Genomic DNA, 25059 nt, shown 5'->3' with positions numbered 1-25059 from the left:
AATGTGTTGTGTATGAGACCCTTTCTGTGGTTGCACAAAGTGTCGCCTGTGGTTGATAATAGATGCAACCATATGCTCTCCAACACCCTGTGACAAAAACAAAACTAATAAAAACAAAATACTGAAAACCAAACTGAAGCTAAACTAAATTGGACATGGTATTCAATAACAGTATAGAAATAACAATCAGGCTAATTCAAAATACGAAACTATAATAACCTGTGCGTGTGTTTGAATATATGCTTGCTTTATATGGAATGATCACCAAATCAAAGATGTGAAGTAAATATAACATATGTGTAACCTTCCCCTCGTGGTAGGGAATCGATTCTGCTGATCCTGGGTATAGTATCTACAGTATCTAAATCTGGGGTTCTCTAAAGTATCTTAGACCCAGGATCTTATAGTTCAGTCTGATTACAAGTTCACTCAGTTTCCTAGGTTCACTAAATTTACTCGGTTCAGCAAGGAGTTTGGTGGTAGCAGACTCTACAAAGAGAGAGGTAAGACCTTCAGCCCACACAAAACACACACGACCGCTGAAAAATTTATAGAAAATATATTTATAAAGACATTATGTCATTAATTTTCCTGATAGCTTGTTTTTATATATTCAAAGCATCTCTTTAGAAAAAACAAAATTTCTTTGTTTGATGCAAATGCAATTATGCAATTCTATCACAGAAACAAAATTAAATCCAAATGAATGTACAACCAAAACTGCAGTAAATTAGAAAATGTTCAACTCACAGTGCTTCATACACAAATTAAATGTATCCTCTGTTGCACTTATTATCAGTTGTTAGTTCCTGATAGTCCTTGTTTTCCCTGCAAACTTTGAAGTTCCCTTAAGGTTATTAGTCTTATTTGGTCTTGAGTTCCTTCGCTTCAGATCCTTTAACATTGTTTGTCAATCTTGAATTTCTTTATGACATCATTTGTAGTCAGTTTTCAGTCTGTCTTGGGCCCAAGAGGAAAAAAATAATCTGAGATCTCAGATAAAATAAAAATAAAATAGAATTCTCCTCAGTTAGGTTCCCTTTGATTTGATGCCTACTGCCTGCCAGCATCCCGACAAGATGAAGGTATTGAGCAGCAATGACAATCTGGATGGCAGACAAAGCAGGGACCTTGCATGGTAGCCTCTGCACCCATTCAGTGTATGAATTTGTGTGTGAATGGGCGAATGTGACACTTTGGTACAGAATTTGTCACTTTCTCTTTAATCTGCCTAAACATTTCAAGGCGCACAATTTCAGTTACACTGCATAACCTCCAAATCATGTAGCCTACCACTAGTGCTGCATTTAAGCTTAATGGTTTGCATTGTTTACAACTCCACAATCAAAATTTTCATTTAAACAGCAAATAGGGATGATGGTGTATTTTAAATTATTTCCAAAAGATGTTCAGCTAATTTGGAAAGACGATGCCAATGTAGGCCTTGCCCTTGAAACTATAAAAGCCTAACCATAGCCAATATAACATCTATTGGGTCTGGGGCTAATAAAATTTTTGTTCTCACTATATGTTTGAGATTACATTAAATGGCATAATGAATAACATAAGACAGATGTGGCTGAATATGAACATAGCTGTTGAAACAGTGGAAGGGTGTGGACACATCCCTATAGGTCTATACGGTTGACAACGTAGTGGCGCTATAGGTCTGATATTACATTAAATGGTATGATGAATAACATCAAGCAGGGCTCCAGACTAACTTTTGGCTGGAGACAGAGTTTGGCTGGGGCATATACATACATAGGGGCAGATTTAGTAATAAGTGTTTTCTTCAACGATTTACTGAAGAGATTAGAGATGCTACTTTCAGTAATTGTAATGTTTTATATTTATGCATATCTGCTGCCTACTGCAGCCCTGTTTCTGCTCCTGATAACTCATGTAGTCTGGAAAATTGTAGTATGCTCAGTGCACCAATTTCTCCACCAATCTCTCTTGTATAATTGTAGAAATAATTGTTATTAGTGTCTGCATATTTCTTGGTATTCTCCATTGCCATTCTCCGTTGCTTAGTTGCGAGTCAATAATTCGTGCCTGATGAAAAATGAAGCTGAGCAGCAGTGGACTGCAGCTCTGCTCTGTGCTATGTTCACATGTTAGAGAATATTATTAATATTTTCCTCACAAATTATGTATTATTTCACCACCCGTGACCTGTCCGCTATCAATCAGAATGTAATTTTTTATGACCTGACCTGCCTGACCAGCCAGTGATAGTAACTATAGTAACAGCATGAGAAGACATACTCCGTTCTAGTGAGCACTCAGTTGTCTTATTTAGTTATTGGGACCATGTATAGTGTTAAACATAAATATTACCGTTTGATGTACTGTACCAGAGTTAGCTTATAGCTAATTGTCATCTGCAGTCCCTTCAGCAGGTCACAATTAAAACATAGAACAATAACAAACAGTACAAAGCAAAAAACACAAAATACAAAGCTACACGCAATAGCACATTACAGTTACCCTCAGTGTCAACTAGAAATTAATAATATAAGCTTGTCAAATTAAAAGCAAGATTATTTGCGTTCATGAGAAGACCATGAGATAAAATGTAGAGTCAGTGGTTACAGAGCTGAGTAACTTTTAGCAGACTTTTTAATTTGATTTTTAATGTACTGATGGAACTGCAGCTCTTCATATCATCAGGTAGGGCATTCCACTGAGTTGTGGCTTTTACAGAGAATGCTGACTGCTTGTATGCGCTGTGACGAAACGGTCTGGTACAATCTTGTATAAAGGATATTCTGGAAGATCTAATAGACCGTACTGGGCAAGTGTACACGAAGTCACATAGTGGAGGAAGGGCCAAACCATTTAAAATGTTATAAACAAGGCACACATTTGAAAACAATCTAGAATTATCAAAGCTCAGTAAATTGTATTTCTCCAGTACCCTAAAGTGATGGAAATGCACTGGCTTCTTGTCCAGAGTTTTTAGAGTATAAGGACTATATAAGGACTCAAGAGACTATTTCTCCAGCCTTCCCTAGCATGTAACGCAGTAAGACAAATGGGAAAGAATCATAGCATGCATAAATATCTTGGCTGTGTCCAAACAAGGACCGTTTCTAATATGTCTAACATTTGCAAAGTTGTACTTTACGGTTTTAACTGTTTTTTTTTTAAGGTTTTTTAAAGTTCAAATTTTAATCCAGTGTCACACCAAGATATTTAAAATCAGTGACTATGTCAATCCTTTCAACTAAACAAAACATACCTTTTATCTTGTTTACATTTAGACTCAGACATGATTGATGAAGACAATGTGTGATGTTTTCCAAAGCAACTGTTAGCTTAGCAGCAGCTAACTCAGCTGCTTTTGCATGTGTGTACACAACAGTGTCATCTGCACACATTTGCAGTTCTATATCATGACACTTGAGGGAGATCATTAATGTATAGGCTAAGTAATAGGGGACCTAACACTGACCCTTGTGGGAAACCCATTGTGCACTTTGTTACTGGACAGTGCGTCACAAACTTTAACATATTGTATCATTTTAGATAAATATGAAGACATCCATGCCAGTGCTCTAGATGAGAAGTTAAATTTAGGAGTTTCAATATTAATACGTCATGATAAACCGTGTTGAATGCTTTACGCAAATCTATAAATACAGCACCATCTACCCCTCCTTTATCAAGTCTTATTTAAATTGCTCAATTAAGTGCAAGGTAGCAATTTCAGTGGAATGATTTCCTCTAAAGTCAAATTGCATACAATGTAGACCAAAATTTCTTGTAATAAGAAGTGTTGTCAGTTGTTCAATGATAACTCTCTATGCAACCTATGAGAGTACTGGCAGTATACAGTCTGTAGTTACTGACTTAAGACGGTCTCTAGATTTAAAAATAGGTGTGACAATGGCACATTTTCAGTAATCAGGAAAGGACATGTATTTAAAAGACAAGTTAATTAAATGAGCAATGGTGGGAGTTAAAATATCTTTGTGTGAAACATGGTGTCAAATTGGAAAGCATCTCTATTTTTGGAGCCTTTTAAGGAGCTTATGATTTTGTGTATTTGTAACTCATTAGTTTCTACCAGCTTGAGGACCTGGCCTGTTGCATCTATATGAACAATATCCAGTTTCCTTTTCATATTTTTTTTTCCCTAGCTCATATACAGACTCAAGAAAAAAACAAGCAAGATGCAAGATGATTTATTGTTTCCTTTTGCCTTACTCAATATATTGAGATAAAAACAAGATTTAGCTTCTCTCAGCTCTATCACAGCCATAGTCCAGATCATCAGAGGACAGTACAGTATAGTAAGATGCACATTCATGCTCAGTAAAAATATACTACAATGTCCAGACGAGTAATCTATAGATGACATTTGATCAGCATTTATCAGTATTAACCCTCATCCTACCAACATATTTAACATACAAGGACAACTGACTGGGAACCCTGGGGACCCCAAGAATAAACTAAAGTAAGAAACAACATAGCAAAATTTATTTAAAAATGTATTTCTTCTCAAAACATTATTAGTTATGTAATTAAGTCATCTAAAAAAAACCTGATTATTATTTTAGGAAAGTTACAGATAATTTGCATAAAAACAAAAACCAAAATTTAGGGTTGTCGTCAGAGCGCAAAGGGAAAATCTGTGTCTGCTGCATCTGCGTCTGTCTCCGTCAAAATGACTGACAGAGTGTCCCTACCCCCCTGATAGTGTGTGATACTTAAAGGTAGGATCCATGGCAAACATAACTCAATAAATAGTTCAATCTATTAAAACTGCATAGGCAGAATTGGGTGCTTTTGACTGGGGTCCCCCAGGATCCTGATATATTGGTATTTTTAAGAAGCACTAATTAAAAGATTATGAAGTTATGATATGAAGTCATTATGAACCAACTGATTGACAAAGTCATTAAAAATGGGAATAATAGAATAAAGCACTTGTGAGATATGACCAGTAGTATACCTCTGGGCTCTGTGGGTACCCCAATCAGTAGGGATGGGAATCGACAAGCGGTTCCAGTTGAGAACCAGTTCCAAATTGTCCGATCCATCAGAATCGTATGCCTCCCAGCTGAGAATTCCTCTTATCGATGCCCAGGCATGTGATGTTGACGGATCAAAAAAGCGGAGCTTAACTGCAAAGGAAGTGCAGAGACATGACATTAATAACTGTTCAAAAGGTCAGCAGTAGGGCCTTTAAATATTCCCTCAGCGCCTCCTTGTGGACAAATAAAATAGCCTGTCTCAGTGGGTTCTTTCCTGCGCTACCATGTAGTGTTAAATACCAATTAAAGCCTGAGCCAATAAGGGAAGGACACCAATACCGGTTGTATGTAGTTTCTAGCTTTGTGCTCTGTAGCAGTCAGTGTGTTGCTGACAGTTCAACCACATAAAAGTGAGTTGCCTCGTTTGTAAGATTTATCTCCTTTCTGGTGATTCCATCCTGGATTCCTTTGTTTAGAGACTATTGCGGACTGAGAGATTCTGTGTGTCCAGACTGTAAGTCTTAACAAATAATTTAGTTTAGAGGTTTAAGAATATTACTGTTGTTATTTCCTGCCTTTTTAAATCTATGACTTTGGTAAGTTAATGTTTTCTGTATATAATTCTCATTTATTTCATTTAATGTATGTGTGGATCACTTCAGCTACAGCAGTAACTTTGCTTTTATAACTGAGTAAGCTCTGTTTGCCTGATATGTTGCTGTTGTCGATATATCAGTTGAATTTGTATTTTCTGTTCAGTGTAGTTATATAGTAATTTCATGTACATGGAATAGTGGTAGTTGTGGTAAATTGCACAGTGAGTATGATGATTAATGAATGCTATTCCTACTTTATTATGTTGCAGAAACCACGTCAATTCACAATCTTATACAGAGTGGCTTGCATTATAGGTATGTGCTAGTGAATAAAACACCAGTTGAGGATATCTTCTTCTTGTTCTTCAGTTCTTACCGGACTATCTGTGGTAACTGTAAATTCATTTAAATGACTACACCTAAGGATTCTTATAATAGGAGGTCTTAAGCTTGGGCTCACATAACCAACATCTTCTTTGTCAAAATAACAACACAGCTCAGCACTCCGCCTCCCCCTCATTTTGTTATTCTCATACAGTTAGTCATACTCATACAGATGCTTTCATATTAATTAATTCATTAATTTATGCAGTTAACCTTTGGCTGCCGACCATTTATCTTCAAGTTATGTTTCATATATTTAACAGTGGAGATAATAAAATAGTTGCGTTGACACTGAAAACCTGTGTAGGCCTACTTTTTTTCCACACAAAAAATTGATCAGAAATCGATAAGGGAATCGATAAAGAATTGGACTGATAAACAGAATCAATAATGGCATTGGTGTCAATAAAATCTTATCAATTCCCATCCCCACCAGTCGGTAGGATTAGGGTTAAGAAAGCAGTGCACACTTTTCTGTAGGTTCCATTTTCAGGCGAATAAATAATTAAAAACAAGCAATATTACTAATATTACTACTGCTGTAAAGCCGAGTTCTGTACACATCACTACTTATAGAACTCGGCGCAAGCGCCACATTCCTGACCATATCACTGTCATGCCAACAATGATGGTAAAGCACACTCTCAAGTATAATATTGCGATTATACAACAGTTACCGACAACAAAAAAGATATGTACAAAATGTATCTTCATAAATCTTTATATTGTGAGGCACTTCGCTCTGAAAATAAAAAACTTTTTGCTAGTGCATGATGGGTATGACTAATACCTGGAAAACAATCACTTACACCTGTAGACTCCTATGCAATGAAACCTAGTTTACTACTCTAGCAAGTAAATTTCTAGTCCCTATGGAATCAGCCAGCCAACTTGAACTAATGCTTTCTAGAGATCGTGGGATTTCCCAAACTCAATAAATACCACACATAAAATGGTAAAAATGGGGTTAAGTGTCTTGCCCAAGGACACATCAGCATGTGGACTGGAGGAGCTGGGAATCAAACCGCCAATCTTCTGATTAGTGGACAACCCGCTCTACCTCCTGAGCCACAGCCGCCCCAACAGAAAACTGCTCTGCTAACTCAGTCTTGTTGTAACCAAGATATCCGCTGAACAAAATAATTTTTCCATGGACAGATGTAGCTACTATGTCCGCAAACTTCACAGACATTTGGAGCTGATGGAGGATGCCAGATTGGAAGCTAAGATATACTCTCAACTGAAGGGAATAAGTCTTGTTGTGTATGGGGGTGCCGGGTAATGATAAAGAGTGGAGAAAGGTTCAGGTTTTTCAGTGTGTGCGAGTGTGAGCGTGTGTAACTCATCCCACAGTCTCAGAGTTCAATCCATTCGGTAAAGGATCTGTTTTGTTTTCCCCACAACCCCAAACAAGTTCAGTTCAATCCAGTTTCACAAACATAAAAGAAAGACAACTCAAAAGTCCGCTCTGGGTTTTACTGCTGATCCCCACAAAACAAAACAAAACAACGACTCTAGCAAAGCAACACAGTACTTAAAATAAGCACAGCAGAAACATCAGATAGGTTGGACCGCCGTGTTTAACTATATATATTCAAACGTTACAGTTATGACTGAAAATGTCAACAGAAATAAAAAAGTCTGCCAAGTTCACATATCTACACATTTCAAATCAACTACAAGTTGTCTAACCAGAAGTGACTGTTGTTGCTAGCGTGACATCGTGACGGTCTATAGTTCTAATGAATTGCGGAGTAGTATTATTTCTGATGAGGCATTTTTCATCTGAGCATGACTAGGTGCACTGTAATGCTGATTTGAGCATGTTCGAAATGTCTAGTTGACCAATCAGATTGCTTGGTCGGAACTACCTGTTGTATAATTTAGGTTTTCAAACACTACTAAGAGCTGGAAGCGTGGTACATAGACAAACCGTGTACGGCACAAAGATCCAGCTGTGACTCGCTGTTGGTGCATGGTTCTTGTAATGAGGAGGAGAGGCTTGATGGCAGACAGGTGTGCTGATTGCAGATAACAGGCAGATGTACAGCGAGAGGGGGCAAAGGGGGAAAGGAATGAGCAAACAGACAGACCAAACGAAAACACACCAAACACATCTCACTCAAACCAAAGGCTGAAAATTACAAAAGCATACTCACACACAACAGGCTGCTGTCACAGGCAGGAGTCACAGAGGAGTTATGACATGTGTTTAGTGTAACTCTACGACAAATAATATGAAAATAATTTTCTCATTTCATGGACACAGTCATCCCAGTCCTAGAGCACTTTGAAAGCCCAGTATATAAAATGAAGCTTATGTTGTTCACACGCTTAGGCTACTATTTACACAACCCTGGAGATTTTTTGTGTCTTTATGATCTGTGGTTTTGAAATTTTATGTCAACATGACACAGCCCATTCAATCACAATCAGAATCTGTTTTATTAGCCAATGCAAACATACAAAGAATGTGTCTTGGTGTTTGCTCCCCAAAAAACACAACACAGAAGAATAAAATAGATAAAAGTAAGGTAATAGAATAGTAATACTTTTGAAATGGGAGATGAATTGAAATTAAATATAGACTGTAGAAAAGGAAATATGGATTGTGCTATGGACAAAGAAATGAAGTGTATGAAGGTGACAAGCAAAAATTAAATGTTACATTTGCATAAATAATTAAATTATGTAACAGTGGAGGTTGAATGCAATGCAAAATCTAATGTCCAGTTTGATGAAATATATGTGAAATATAAAGTCCAGTTTGATAAACCGTCTTGATTTAGTTTATATGGCCATGGTACAAGGTTTGATGCACAAACACACGCGCACACACGCATGCGTGCATACACACACAGCTTTATTGGATGACATGGCTAAATATAAAGGAAGACTGTGTTTTAAGAAAGATGATTTAATATTAAATATCCTCAGCCACATATTCTTAAAATTATAAAATTAAATGAGCATCTTCACATTTTACAATCACAGGCTATAAAACGCCCTTTCTTAACAGAGATAGTGGCATTTGGATTTGAAATGGAATGAAGTGCACCAATGGCAGACAACTCAAAACAGTAGTTGAATGCGCCAAGCTCACCCACAACACAATGCTCTTCCCTAGCCGACTGTTATCAACATAGCCATAGCACTGAAACTGCTCTTACTAAAATAATCAGAAACCTCAGACTAAACTCTAATGAAAATAAGGTCTCAGTTCTTATGCTCTTAGACCTAAGTGCAGCATTTGATACGATTAACCATGATATCCTAATCAATCATCTGGGAAAGTGGGTTGGTATTTCTGACTGAGTGTTAAACTGGTTCAAAACATACATCAAAGGGAGAAAGTTTTATGTTAGTCTTGGGGATCATGTGTCTGAGGAACATGACAACTGCTTTGGGGTCCCACAAGGGAGCTGACTTGGTCTATTATTATTCTCACTTTACATGCTGCCACTTGGTGACATGATCAGAGAGCACAATGTATATTTCCATAGTTAGGCACAACTGTACATCTCTGCTGAACTAAATGATGCTGCAGCTATAAACTCCATTACTACCTGCCTTCTGGCTATATATAAATGGATGAGCGATCCTTTCTTAAAGTTAAATGAGGACAAAACTGAAGTCTATCTAGTTGGCCCCAAAACAAAAAGAGAAATATGGTAAAATTAACTCCCTAGATTAAATTGTAGGTTACGAATCCTATTTTAGATTCAGATCTAAACTCCAGGTCCAAATTAACAAGGTAACAAAAACATTCATTTTTCCACCTTAGAAACATAGTTTAAGTATGACCATTTATAAATCAAAAACATGCCGAACAACTGATTCATGACTTCATTTCAAGCCGAATCGATTACTGTAATGCACTTTTTACTGGCCTCCTGAAAAAAAACACTGAGAGACTTCAGCTCATTCAAAACTCTGCAGCTCGGCTATTAACCAGAACCAAGAGAAGAGAGCACAGTTTTAGCTGCCCTACACTGGCTTCCTGTGACATTTGCAATTGACTTTAGGGTCCTCCTTACATACAGAGCCCTTAATGGGCTAGGATCTAACTACATTGCTAACTCCCTTGTTATATATCTGCCTTCAAGAACACTGTGACCATCTGCTGCTGGTTTATTGGAGATTTCCAGCAACAGCCAGAAGAATATCGGGGATGCAGCCTTTGTCAATTATGCCCCAAAACTATGGAACACATCACCGATAGATATCAGGGAAGCCAGCTCACGAAATATTTTTTAAAAGAAAGCTAAAAACTTATTTCTTCGCCGTAGCCTTTAGCTAGCTTTTGTCTCAGTCTGCTTTGTACTTATGCACTACTGCACTACTGAATTTTACTTGATTTTTTACATTCTATGTATTCTATTTTAGCTTTGTTTTTTATTTTATTTTATTTCATCTTAATTTTATTTTGTTATGTATTCTAGGTTCTCTTTATTTTATCTTATATCAAAACATTTTAATTTCCCTCTTATGTACATTTATATATTTTTATGTTTATTTTATGCCTTTTATGTCTTTCTTGATGTGAAGCACTTGGTGCATGGAATTTCTTTTGCTGTATAGCACTTTGAGCTGCATTTTTTTGTATAAAAGGTGCTATACAAAGAAAGTTATCATTGTTATTATCAAAACCTGACAAAAATACTATCAGATTCGAAGGAGAAATAATTAAAACTGATGGCCTTAACATTAACTTATCACATTATTGAGTTATCAAGGACACCTTAGTGTTTTTGTGTTGAGAAATATTAAATATATCATTAAAAGAAAAGCTTAACATGAACATTGACAGTGAGGAAAATACTTCCAGGTGGTGGGTCGTCCGGCCGACCCACCGAACTGATGCTCACAGCATCATATAACGCCAGGGAGGGTTAATATTAGAGTAAATGGACAGCCCTGCATGTTGAAAAATGATGCTGATGGGGTTCCCAATTTGTTAAAAAGTGATGCCAAGGGGTCCTGACCAAGCGTCTGTATGTGATGAGTTGGGAGTGAGAATGTGTTGGCTAGCTATGCTAGCTTCCGCAGTTCATATTTACAATCCTACCTATGCTACTACCTGTCCCCTGTGCTTTGGCTGCAACTTGCAGGTAAATTTTGCCTGGCAAACTTTGGTGTGACTGCACCATAAGCAGTGCATTACTAGACACTATCAAGTTGTGGGAAGAGGAGTAAAATGATTTAATTTAAAGTTTACAGCTACAGCCCCTTTTATGGTAGCTCACAAAGAATGTACTTCTTTCACACTGTCACTACAGTCCCCTATTATGTCCAGGTCTGTTACTATCATTTAAAAAAACAAAAAACAAGCTGCATGCTCTGTTATAATTTGTGCATTTCCTTCTTACCTGGACTTCTGATTTCACATCACAATTCAAGCCTGTGGCCTTGTGTGAATGAAGTGGTCATGCTTATGCTGTTGTGGTGATTGTGTGTTGCAGGTTGCGATGTCTGGTAAAGCAGCTGGAGAGGGGGGAGGCATCTGTGGTTGACCTAAAGAAAAACCTGGAGTATGCTGCCACAGTCCTTGAATCCCTGTACATTGAGGAAACCAGGCAAGGAGCTTTCAGCTCAGCTAAGTTCTGAATTGGTTTTATTTACTTTGTTTATCTGATTTTGATTTTTCAAGGCTTATGTAAAATGCTTTATGAGACCAAAACTTCTTTTGTTTTACAAGATTACTTTCACTATTAATAGACTTTACAGTTCACTGGTTTCACAAAACTTTTAGAGGGGACTGATTATGCTCATTTCCAGCTCTATAACAAACTATAGTAATTAGATTTTGTCAATCAGTGAAAAAAAAGAAATCCACCATGAGCTGATGTCAGCTCAATTTAAAAGTAGAAAAAACTGTTGTGCTTTTTGCTCACATTACACGATTTCTTGTTCACACATTTTCCCTCATTATTTGAAACGTTGGCCACATGAATGTTCAACATTTTAACATTATTAATATGACAGAACATTAGGAAAAGCATAATAGGTCCCCTTTAATTTCTTGACTACATATGTTTCCATTAGTCCTGCAGTCGATGGAAGACATCAGACTGACCAGAACACCTGTAGTTATTTTCCTCATGATGTGCTACTGTGGCAGAACATACACAGACAGAACACCAAGAGAAATAGTTAAAGGATCAATTTGTATTTTTGAATTGGAAACAACAGATTGCAACCATGTCCACCTATAGTGTATTAATAGTTTTTTATGATTAAACTAGGGCCTCAGGGGTAGTTACAGGATATTGAACATCAAACTGCTGTGGAGAGAAAGTGTGATACATAAACAGTACAACAACGCATCAGATGATCATTTGAATGTTCATTCAAGGCACAGCAGCCTGCAGAAAATGTATATTCCATGAGTCTTTGCTTTTTGTACATATGTCTCTCCCTGCAGGCGGCTGGTGGACCCAGAGGATGAGCTGAGTGACATCCAGTCAGACTCGGTGCCGTCGGAGGTTCGTGATTGGCTGGCTTCCACATTCACCCGGCAGAGGGGCCTGATGCTGCGTCGTAATGAAGATAAACCACGCTTCCGCAGCATCGTCCATGCAGTGCAGGCTGGCATCTTTGTGGAGAGGTTTGCTTTGTTTGAATTACTTTAGTTTGGCTTAGCTGGGTCAAGTGTTGTTCAGTTTACTTGATCTGTCAGTCCCCCGGGACTTCAAAATATGGACTTGATGTGTGGAAGCCATGGTCTGGGTCTGGTGGTAATATAGAGAATGTTTTTAAGCTCTTACTAGTGATTTAATGATGAATTATTATTATTAGTTATATAAGTTAATATGCTTTTTATATTTATCTACTCAATCACTATCAAAATACTGTTTATCCTAATGAGATATGAAAAATTAGTTTAATATTTTCAACTATAATATTTGCGTTTTCTGTAGAACTGTAGAAGTAGTTCTACTACAAGAAGTAGAACTGTATGAAATGATACACACTTGTGACATTCCAAAATGTGGTTGCAATCCAATTTAGTTCTGAAGAGTTGGGGCCTGTTAAGTGCATCTGGCCACGCCTTCAAAAGTTTGGCAACAAATTACAGACTAATGGTAAGTGATACTCAAAAACAAACTTACAAGTTTTTTTTAGGAGTAATCTAAATATAGTATGTACCAAGTTTGGTTATGATTAGATGAAAGATGTGCTAAAAAAAAAGTAAAAAACGTGTTTAACAAAAAATCCAAAATGGCAGAAAAATTTTCTAGGTGCAAACGGACATGGACTATATCAGTCTAACCAGATTCATCCAAGGAAGACACTGTGCAGATATTGTTTTGCCCCACCTCACGGTTCATGAATTATTAGCCAAAATGTAAAGCATGTAACTGACCAGATGATGGCACGATAGGTACCATGTTTTGATATGTTAAGCATTTCCGCATGGTGCAGCTGTCCATAAAGTATAAATACTTAAAGGGGACGTATTATGCTTTTCCTTAATTTCAATCATGTTGGATGTTCATGTTAAAAGTGGATGACGTGTCAACAAATGAGGTAAACGTATGTAGAAGTAATCCCTGTGAGCAAAAAGCAGTAGCTTTAGACTGCTCTGAATGCTCGGTTTCCAATGTTTTTTTCTACTTTTAGCCCAAGCCGACATCGGCTTGTGACGGATTTCTTTATATGGTCATGTGCTCCACGCACAGCCCGCCAGTACACTGCTCCACTCAGCTGAAATTGTGTCATTTTTCCATTGTTTTGGGGGTACTGACGCCGAGGTATGACTCCACACAGCAATGCAAAATCAAATGAGTAGTTTATCAAAGCCCCCACCTTTAAGTTTGATGTAGATGAATGACATTTGGTAGGCAGATATAACATCTCCAGACTTAAACAAAGCCTCATGGAGCCATATCAACAGGAAGTCAGCCATTTTGAATTTACTGTGCAATTTTTGTGGCACTTTAACAAACTCCTTCTAGAGAATTAATACGAGCAACTTCAGATTTGGTCTGTGACATCTAAAGACCTTTTTGATGCTGAATTGTGAGGCTTTTGAGTTTTTATGGAACACCGTGGTCATGACAATGCAGCAAATTTCGATGTTTCGCCATAAAAGAGGAAGTTGTTATAATTCAAATGCACATCGTCCACTCAGCCCCAAATTTCTCATGCCTGATAAGAGTCCTGGCCTGAACACACCAACATGTCAATAGTGCCACCTACTGGCAACAGGAAGTTACAGGTGCTGTACTTTTATGTTTTATGTTATTTTCTGCCCAGTAGGTTAACCAGATTTACCTCAAATTTGGTCAAAAAAGCCTTAATGCTTTGATGATGCTATATAATAAAGCTTGTGAATTTTTATTGAATGCTGTGGCAACATGGTGAATTTTGATGTTTTGCCATGAAAGAGAAAGTTGTTATAACTTGACTTTACATTGTCCAATCTGCCCCAAATTTCTCATGTTTGATGAGAGTCCAATCCTGAGCACATCTATGTCAATATTTAGTCATAGCCATGGTACCACACTGAAAACAGCAAGTCAACCTTATATGACAAACATCCAATTCACATGAAATTTACATGGTGGTCTACACATGGTATACAGCAACATGACATATAATTATTGGGTGTTCTCTAGCACCACATAGTGGACAGAACAAGTGATAGCTATCTCCTACATGTAATGTCCAGTAATCATGAAATGACAATTGCCCTCTGGTAAATAAATTGCTGCATTAATATTTGACTTATGTAGTATTTACTACATGCAATAGGAAGTGAGGCCTTAATGACACATAGTTCATCAAATGTTTACACAATTCCTAATATTTCACCTCTAGCGCCACATACTGCACACAGGAAATAATATTTTACCCATTTACACAGTGTCCCATAATTTTGACAATTTAGAGCCATGTCAACAGACCTCCAATAGTAATGCCATGGCTGCCACTCTCTCCAATGTGCACAAGGTGCAACTGCCCGTTCATCACTGCTTGCAGCTTTAATTAGTTTGATAAGGGTCCAAGCCTGAACACATCTACATGTCAATATTGAGTCATAGTGATAGCACCACCTACTGACAACAGGAAGTCAGCCTTATGTGACAAACATCATGCAATTTACGTGAAATTTACATGGTAAGTAAGTAAGTAAAACTTTATTTATATAGCACCATTTTTAATGCAGGTTACAAAGTGCTTTACATTGACATTGGCACACAAAGAAAAGAGGACAAGAAAACGATAAAGGACACATTCAAGAACACATACAGACATCACACACATACGAACACAGCAAGCATACAGTCATCACCCAGAGCACACACTTGAATTTAGTGAATGTTATGGTAAAGGCATTCTAAAAAATAGGTTTTCAAGTATTTTTTGAAACGGTCAACGGACTCAGCTGATCTGATGGAAGTGGGGAGATTGTTCCAAAGTCTGGGTGCCAGGGCAGCAAAAGCACAGTCGCCTTTGGTTTTTAGTTTGGCACGTGGTATTGCCAACATGTTTTGGTTGGAAAACCTAAGTGACCACTCGGTAGTATAGGTAGGGCTTAGTGGCTCGGAAATGTAGGCAGGAGCTAAACCGTCTAAGGCCTTATAAGTGATTAAAAGAATCTTGAAGTCAATCCTGAGCTTCACTGGCAGCCAATGCAGTGAGGCAATGATGTGGTTTACACATGATATACAGCAACATGATGTATAATTAGTGGGTGTTCTCTAGCACCACATAGTGGACACAGGAAGTGATAGTTATCTCCTATATGTAATGTCCAATATTCATGAAAATGTATATCCATGTCAGTTGCCCTTTGGTAAATGTATTACTGCCTTCATATTTCACTTATGTTGTATTGCCTATGTGCGTATTGCCTACAGGAAGTAAGGCCTAAATGACACATAATTCATCAAATGTATACACACTTTCTAATAAGTCATCTCCACATACTGCACACAGGAAATAATATTTTACCCATTCACAGAGTGTTCGATAATCCTGACAATTCAGAGCCATGTCAACAGACCTCCAGTAGTGATACCATGGCTGCCACTCCGTCCCATGCGTGAAAGGTGTGAGGGCCCATTCATCGCTGCTTGCAGCTTTCATTTTTTTGTTTCTGCCACGAGGTGACTGTAGTAGTATAAAATAATCATTTGAACAAGAGTCTCAATGCAGAATACAGAACACATCTCAATCTAAAGTGCACAAGTACCAATACCAATACTATATAAAAAATAAAAGTCCTTCATTTAAAATCCTACTTAGATGAAAGTTTAAGTAGGAAAGTATTATCAGCTAAATGTACTTAAAGATATAAATACTATGCTTTGAAAAATTATGTGTCTAGTAAAAACACAAACTTGGCTAAAAAACCACCTTGTTAAATTTCTTGAAATGACATCTCCTCCTTCTTCTTCATTGGAAAATCCAAATCTTTTTTTTCATTTTAAATCACAAAAGATGTTTCCTACTTCACTTAAAAGTCTGTTTTCAGTGTATGTGCACTGGAGGTTTCAAGTTTCCACATCACTCGTATTGAAGTTACATACTGGACAACTAGTGGCTCAAAACTAGTTGTGATGTCATAAATATAGACTCCATATCTCAACATGCACTGCCAGTTTGCACCGAGGTGCTAAACCGGAAATGGTCTCAACCACAGTCTCTCATGAGATGCTCCAGCACAGAGGAAGTCATAATGACACAGCCGGGACATCACTGCCCCTTTAAAAACTGAAGGCACACAGAAAAACACACCTTTACATTTTGAACTGAGCTGGGGGGGAAGTTCTGTCCCTCGGTGAGCCAGCTTCACTAAAGGAGGTAACCCCATGCACGTGTTTTTCCCTCATTGACTGGAAGACTCTCCCCTCGCCCCATGTTCAACCGAACACCATCCCTGGATCCAAGAGAGACCGCCACTACAACCAGCACTCTCACCGCCTGCAGAAGGAAGAAACGGATTTTCTTCACGAAGACGCAGATTGCCACGCACAGTAGTGCAACGTCTCACCAGGGGGGAGGCCCTATGTGTAACAATGGTTTGAATAGGGAAATGGACTGATGTTACTTTTAGGGGAGGTCAATATGTGGGGCTAGAAACAGTGGCCTGAGATGAACCTGTAGAAAAAGAAGTAGGTTCCGGAGGAGGTGTGTGAGGTCAGTCATATGGAAAGGACTGCACTGCATGCTGTATGTTAGCAGTTAGCATTCGTGAGCCCAGTTTGTTTGGGTGGACTCTGTCAGTCCTGAAGAGGGAGAAACGATCCCAAAACAGATTCAAATTGTAAATAAAAGCTATGTTGTGGGCTCTGCAGGCAGGCTGGAGCCAAGTGTGGAGGCTTGGGATTCTGCTGAAACGCCCTGCTCATCATGCCAGTGAGGAAATATGTCCAGAGACATAAGAAGACTTTCTACAACTACTTAAAACATTAAAAAGATCCATGATGTCCAAGATCCAAGATCCAGTATGTGCCAAAAGCTGTCATGCTAGATCTGCCAGAACCCTTCACAAATCTTTATGACAAGCAGGCAAGAGATGTCAACCTAGCAGTTAGTTACAAGACTGAGCAGAAGTACTGTTTGAACACATAACTGAACCAAAGAACAGGTAAATCATTATTTAGGATTAATGTTGTTTAAAATAAAACCAAGAGCTGATAATAGTCAAATCTAAAGTGAAACATGTACTACATGTGTATGCTGTCAGTGTAAAAATCAGAGGTGCATTTGCTGACTTAAAAATGTAATTGTGTAACAGCTTGAATCATTTTCAGAGTGATACTGTAGAGGAGGAGACTCAAGCACAATCTAAGTCCAAAATCTGGTTTGATTAAAGAAGCAGTAGGATAACAGCATCTACCTTCAGAGCAGCCACAAAGACAGACATCAGAAAGCCCTTAGTGTCCCTGATAAGAAAAACATGCTACTTACAGTCTCCTAGCTTCACCACTGAGGCTAACAGGTATTTATGAGCATGTTTTAGCAGTTGGGCTTGTGTGCTAATCTCAGATTCAAACAACGAATTCCACTCAACCTCAACTGTTTTATAACAATGTTGAACCACATAAGAGCCTGTGGTCTGTGAGATGATTGTTTATGTTAATACATGCTGTTAGGCCTTAGTACTGTCAATGTCAGTGAAATCTATGGGGCCAGTGCTTTGCAAAACAGTGTATTTTTGATAGAGAACTCCAATGACTCTTTCAATGTCAACAGGATTTTCTTGCCATGAGTGTATGCTGGAATCTTTAATTCAGCTTGATAAGAACAGATGGACCCTCTGACATTGAAACCTCTGCCAAAACTAGGTCCCCTGGGAGCAAATGAGATAAACCCCCCCCCCCCAAAAACAACTTTGTTCTAAGATGAACTTAATCATTTGTGCAGCCTCCTTATCCATTGGAAATTAAACAAAAGGAAATTTGTGGGCAAATGGCAACTAAATAAGTCACTTGGTTTCTCAATAAATATTTCAAAACAGTCAATAATACAAACTGTCTTAATAAGACACAGACCGGATTAAGCGAAAGGTAAAGAAAAATGTTTTATTTCTGTACATGGTCCTTTCCATAATGTTGTCAGACACTTATGATAACAATCTGAGCCTGCCCGTGGTAAATTAAATTACATTGCAGCCTATTTTACAGCTGCCAGCTGAAGCATTCTCACTCAATGCTAGACCAATTTCAAAAAATTGTTGTTCCCATTAGTCACTTAGACACAAAAAGATGGGAAAATAGGGTCCAAATTGAAAATACAGAAGTTTCCCTTTAAGTTATGGTGATAGCAAGACTTACTGCCAACTGTATGACCTACCATTAATAGTGAAATGGATGAGAGGAAATACTGGCTTGAACTCACTTCAAGAATCTTGTTGAGAGAGTTAACTCATACACAAACTCTGATCTGTCCCACCTTCTACAGTCATTGAAGTGACACTGAATGAAACTATCAACTTCAATACATCACCCACTGTACATCAAATTAATCTAAAGTACATCATGAGTTCAGAATAAACATTTTTTCTATTTCACAACATTGCATGTTTCTAGTGCCTAGGTGTCTCTTTCTATCCTCTAGTAATTATCCCAGTTATAGACCCTTTTAACCTTTTTGATAGAATTGATAAAAAGAAGAACCAAGAGAAGTCCTAATTGGCTGAAAATATGGATCACTCCTTTCATACCATACTAGTCAGTGTAGCATTCAATGTGTGTTGGCTTGTTTTGACATTGTGTCTTGGTATGTGTGTATGTGTGTGTTTTATCTCTGTGGCAGGATGTATAGACGAACCTCCAACATGGCTGGCCTCAGTTATCCCCCACATGTCATCACTGCGCTCAAGGTATTAATGTGTGTGTGTCTGTTTGTGTGTGTGAAATGAAAAGCATGTAAAAGATTTGTATAGGAATATCATTAAAACACCAGAATATATCGTAACCCTGACCCCAGGGAACCTAAATCACAATAACTTCTCCTACCATTTTACTAACCAGACCAAGCCACTTATGTGTCCTAGTTAATTTGGAGCATCGTAGCTTGCTCTTCCTTCCTCTATTTTCACCTTTTTCCTATGAGGAACAAGTGAGGGGTGCATGAACTGGTCTGAAAGAACAAAGCAGCATCCCCACCCTGCATGGTGCAGGGTGGGGAGGTGCTCACATGACATCTGGTTTCAATGAGAGAGAAAAGGAGAATTCCACCAGTGTGAGGTCCCTGGTGGTTAGGAGCCACTCTGGGTGTCACAGATGGAAGGCAGTATGGGCAGAGTGAGATATAATATCAAATATAAATTACTTGAAATTATTACTACCTAAGGGAGGATGAAAGACGCGAGAATAGTATAGGAAATAGCGGAGTTTAAGGTGCACTGCTGTATGCAGTGGGGTTAGCTATGAGAACAGTTGGAGGGCAGATAGTAGAATGTGCTATGAAAGAGTGCTGGGGTGATGGAGAAGAGAGGGGTTTGAGAGGGAGGGGGAAAGGGAATGTCAATAAGACATGGTGTAACTTGGTTAAAGGAACCACAATGGCCTGCCACAGCAGGAGAAACCTGAGCATCATTAAACATTTACAGTTTAATAGAGGTCAATCAAATCAGTGCAGAAATGTTGGTTGCACTTTACATTCCAGCTTGGTAATAATAACAAGGTGATAGTGGGGTAATATTTTGATAATAAAGAGGTAATAATAATGTAATATAATGGTAATTAACAAGTAACAGCTTGGTATTAACAATGGGTATAACTAGGTCATATTAGACTTAATTTTTTGTAATAGGGTAACAAGGGGCCAAAAACAACAGGCTAATTGTCAGAAACAAATCTAAAGATAACAATGAGGTAGAACAATTTAGTAATGGCAGAGTAAAATTTTGGTAACAATAGGGTAACCTACTAATATTAAGGTTATATTATATTTTTATTTAAAATGGTAATATTTTGACATTAATGGGGTAATAATCTTATGATAATTAGGTAATATGGATTATATTTTCAAAATATTATGGGCTATTATCAGCATAATACCTTGCAAATAAAATGACAGTTCTTGGCGGTAACTTTTAACTAAACACAACATGTGGTACTGTTGATGAAAAGTTCAAGAATTATATGCTGCCTATGTACATATTTTACTCATCAATCTTCAAAGCAAAGCTTTTTATGAACATGTTTTTTATTATAGTATTTTCATGCTTCAGAAAATACACCATTTTATATCTGGCATTAATAGATGGGTATGCATTTTGCAGCACTGATGTGTGACTGATGTGTGTGTTTCCAGGTAATCACTATACCTCTTGGTTTAATTAAATATCACGATGAAATTAAGTGGTAACATGTAGTTATTAGTATTATTTAGATGTGTTTTTTTTTTTTTTTTGCATAGTTACCCCTTTGTTTTCGGCCCCTTATTGCCCTGTTACAAAAACTTAAGTCTAATATTACCTGATTATACCCATTGTTAATGCAAAGCTATTACTTGTTAATTAATTATTGTACCTCTATATTATCAAAACATTACCTTGTTCATTATTACTATTAATAAATATAATACTATTAATATTAATAATAATACTATTACTGTAGAGTGTCAAGTGCTACCGAGACATCAACTGTTTCTATCAACTAGCAATCAGTTATGTCTGTTGTAATTATAAAACCCTGTTTCAAACTTGTTTCCAGTTAATTCTACCTGGACATGACAAGATTTCAACAGAAACCTTGTCATGTTCATGTAGAATTAAAGAAGAACTGGGAACAATCTAACTGTTTGCATTGTTCTTTTATATATGATATTTTAAAGAATAACCACAGCAATGAACAGATGAACAGGTATGTTAATATTCATGTGCTAATAAAAGTTGTTTGTATGTATCTGTTGTAGCACGTGGACATGTGGTCCTTTGATGTGTTTGCACTGAATGATGCCAGTGGAGACCATGCACTGAAATTTGTCTTCTATGAGCTGCTTACCAGATATGACTTGATCAATCGTTTCAAGGTATGCCAACAGAGACAAATCCCACTGCCACTTCCATTGCCTTTATTAGTCACTTCAGATATGTGATGGTATGTCATCATATGTATGTTTAATTTATCGGATCAAGTCAGATATGTTGGACATTATTTACTATACAATCCTGTATAGATAGATAGGTGGACAGACAGACACACAGACAGAGAGACAGAGAGATAGATAGATAGTAGGGGTGTGCCCGAGTACAAACACGTTATTCGGCAAAGCACAAATAGTGGATTTTAACGAATATTTGTTTCATACAAATATTTTAAAAATTATTTGCTTTCAGGGAGGAAAAAATGGGGCAAATCTGAGCGCACAGGTCGGTTACATCACTGTCTCAGTCTCTGTCCTCTGCTCTGCTGTTATGTCTATCAGCAGGTCTCGATGAGGGGAGTCACATCCACTTGCTACATGATGCACATTTCTTATTTGGACATTACTATCGGAGTTGGGGGTGTTCCTCAGAGCTACTGATACATGAAAAGTGCTCTCAAGGGATTCTCCATAACCTATTGTTCCCATCCTTCTCCTTTCCACAAAGTTAGGTTGTAAAAAATACGCAATAAATGAAAAGTGCAAAGCAACAATGGCCTTTGAAGTTCTTCCCTAGACGTTACACAGTGTGCTGTCTCTGTGTTATGGGTGTATTAATAGGTAGAGGTCTGTCTGCAGTGAGGCAATGAGTAAAGTTTTAGCTCAGTAGTCAGCACAGTCATCTATGATCTGGGAGACTCCAGTTTGAGACCCGGTGTCGGGACCTCCTTCATAAGACAGTTTATTCATGAACTCTTATTGTAACACTTTAATTTTCTAAAATAAAAAGCGTAATAAAAACAAGAACAGGATTATAAAAGCCTCTTTCCGCTTTATTTGAATACAAATACAAATACAAGTAATTTTGCTGCCTCAACAAATAGAGATATAAATACAAATACTGGAATCTCTGCACATCCCTAATACATAGATAGATAGCTTGATAGATAGATAGATAGATAGATAGATAGATACATACATACATACATACATACATACACACATACATACATACATACTTTATTATGCCACGGAACAGTGTCAGTGGTACTGGCTGTAGCTATTTCAGATAATCATCTCTCAAAGTTCATGAGCATTTGTCTTCTTGCTGCCACTATTCCAAACTTTAGGCAGCTTTATTCAGTCACTGATAAACCTAATGTAGGTTTCGGAAATGTACCTTTGATATTCTGTGAGTTTTATATCCCCATATAAAATAATGGTAAACTTATGGAATGTAAAGCTTAAAACAAGGAACAGGAAGATAAATAAGAATATTTTGACAAATATATAGAATCTTAGAAAGAAAAAGTTTCTTAATTGAATTAATCCTCCCATTCATGCAGAGGGGGGCAATGTCCAACAGGTAACAGTTTTAATTGTGAAAAATTAAGCTTGAGTATGGTAATTAAGCTCCTCTTCAGTGGAGTCAAAGAAGAGAAGCGATTGAAGAGGTCTTTTGCACTATGAATTTAGAGAACATGAGGTCGACCTACACAGTCATTCATTTTGTGGAACTACTGTGGAGACTAAAGACAAAATTCTAGGTCGCACTTCATAGGTTCAGAAAAGGTCAGAATTTTCTTTATTTTCTTTCTTTCTTTCTTTCTTTCTTCCTTTCTTTCTGTCTTTTTTTTTTTTTTTTTTTTTTTTTTTACAAAAATACTAATCAATTTATAATAATATGGAGTTATCCTTTATGATGATGTAACCAATTTAACTTTCGTTAAGTATTTGTCATCATGCTTCTTTGTTGTGTTGCATCTTTGGCAGGTCCCTGTTTCTGCTCTTATATCATTTGTGGAGTCATTGGAGGTGGGCTACAGCAAACACAAGAACCCCTACCACAACCTGATGCATGCTGCTGATGTCACACAGACCATTCACTATCTGCTCTTCAAGACTGGCATGGTGGTAAGACTTGTGTCTAATACCAATGCAAAGTGCAAACTGGAGAACTGTTTTTGATAGTGTGTCTATGGTTAAGGACAGCACAGAGTTGTATCTGATATAATGCCATTTTTCAGAACTGAAAGTATGATGATATTCTTAATGAATCCTACAAGTTGTATAATCATTTAGGAGGTTTTTTAAATTTTTTGTGAGGGGCTGGTTCATCTGTTGCATCATGATTTTAGCTGATGCTTGCAATGCATTTGTAATTTAGCCAATAAAACCACAGCATTACAGTTACACATTTTTTCATGCATGTGCAAAGCCTTTTATAATGGCCTTGCAACAAAGTAAATAATATGTTGACAGTACCCTATGTCATTGGAACAACATGACAGTATGAAAACAGCAAAATTAAGAAATACTTTAGTCATCAAGACAACTACACTGACAACACAGAGTCTCACCCATGATATAAGCACATTTTTTAAATGTTGCATTTGAACTGTATTTTGTTCAGAGAAGCTTTACGAATCATGTCCAAACCTTCCTGCTATAACAGATCAATAGTCCTATAGACAAATTACCACCAGATACCATATTAAATATCATAAGAATCTCACACTGCTCACTAGATTTAAAACAGAATATTTTGCAGGTGACAGGGACAGGGAGAGGTGGGGTGTAATGCAACACGCAAAAACAATACCCATGACACAGTACACCTCAGCCATCTGTAGGTGAGGTTGCTTAAGCACCCTCAACACCTTGACATCTTGGCTGTGGCTGAGGATAATGTGTCTCAGTGTGGAATCGCAGTACCAGCTGTGCATTACTTACATCAATCAACAGTGGTCGGTGAAACCTTCCCTCAGTACAAAGTCAAGGATGATTTTTCACATATTGCAGTGGATGCACTGATTCTTCCACCAATTCCATTCTCAGTTACTCCTTATACTTGAAAGTTAATTTTGGGAGGTGGCATGGTGTTTAATGGGTTAATGTTTAAGCTTTATTCATGAAGGTCATTTGTTTACTTTTCATGGTACGTGTCCTCAGCCTGTGAAAACAGTTTTATAATGTCTCTATAATGAGGAGCTCTGTCAAGTTTGAGAAAATAACACTAATGATGTCATAGTGATGTCATCATTTTTGGTGACCGTAATGTGTAGTTAATGTGCACACACAGCGGGCAGAATTTTATATGCATTAATATTCTGCCAATAAAAGGCTAAAACAGAATGCATACACATATAAGCATAAATAGCAAGAATTGATGGCCAGTCTCCTATTTTGCACAACCTTTATAGTCAAGTAGGCTAACATCAACAATGACAAATGAATAGGACCATTTTCTGAGCTCATTTACATAAGTTAAGGCTATTAAGTAGTCAAATTTCTGTCTTCCTGTAAATTAACTCAAAATGACTAATCTTAATGATACAATATAGTATACATTATAGCATATACTAATAGAATAAGACAATTAGCCTGGATGTTTTTGGATGAAGAATAAAGAACAGATTCTGGCCAAGTTTAATGTTGGATGACTGGATAAGTAAAATGCATTGTTACAGAGTTAGTGTGAATGTGATTTTTGGACAAAGCAACACGGTATTGCCATCCTCAGGTTCCTTTATTATAATAAA

At 37.4% G+C, this 25059-nt stretch overlaps 1 protein-coding gene across 1 annotated transcript in view; it reads left to right on the top strand.

Moving 5' to 3' along the window:
* pde1ca (phosphodiesterase 1C, calmodulin-dependent a) overlaps nt 1-25059 on the top strand; it is a 103609-nt gene that overhangs the window by 5135 nt on the left and 73415 nt on the right. Inside the window, exons 4-8 of the mRNA XM_067578392.1 lie at nt 11431-11544; nt 12393-12575; nt 19238-19304; nt 21347-21463; nt 23291-23431. Coding sequence (XP_067434493.1) covers nt 11431-11544; nt 12393-12575; nt 19238-19304; nt 21347-21463; nt 23291-23431 — 622 coding nt within the window. The remainder of the gene's footprint in view (nt 1-11430; nt 11545-12392; nt 12576-19237; nt 19305-21346; nt 21464-23290; nt 23432-25059) is intronic.

This window comes from Thunnus thynnus, chromosome 21 (assembly GCF_963924715.1).
Source record: "Thunnus thynnus chromosome 21, fThuThy2.1, whole genome shotgun sequence".
NCBI lineage: Eukaryota > Metazoa > Chordata > Actinopteri > Scombriformes > Scombridae > Thunnus > Thunnus thynnus.
This window is presented reverse-complemented; position numbering and strand designations above follow the sequence as displayed.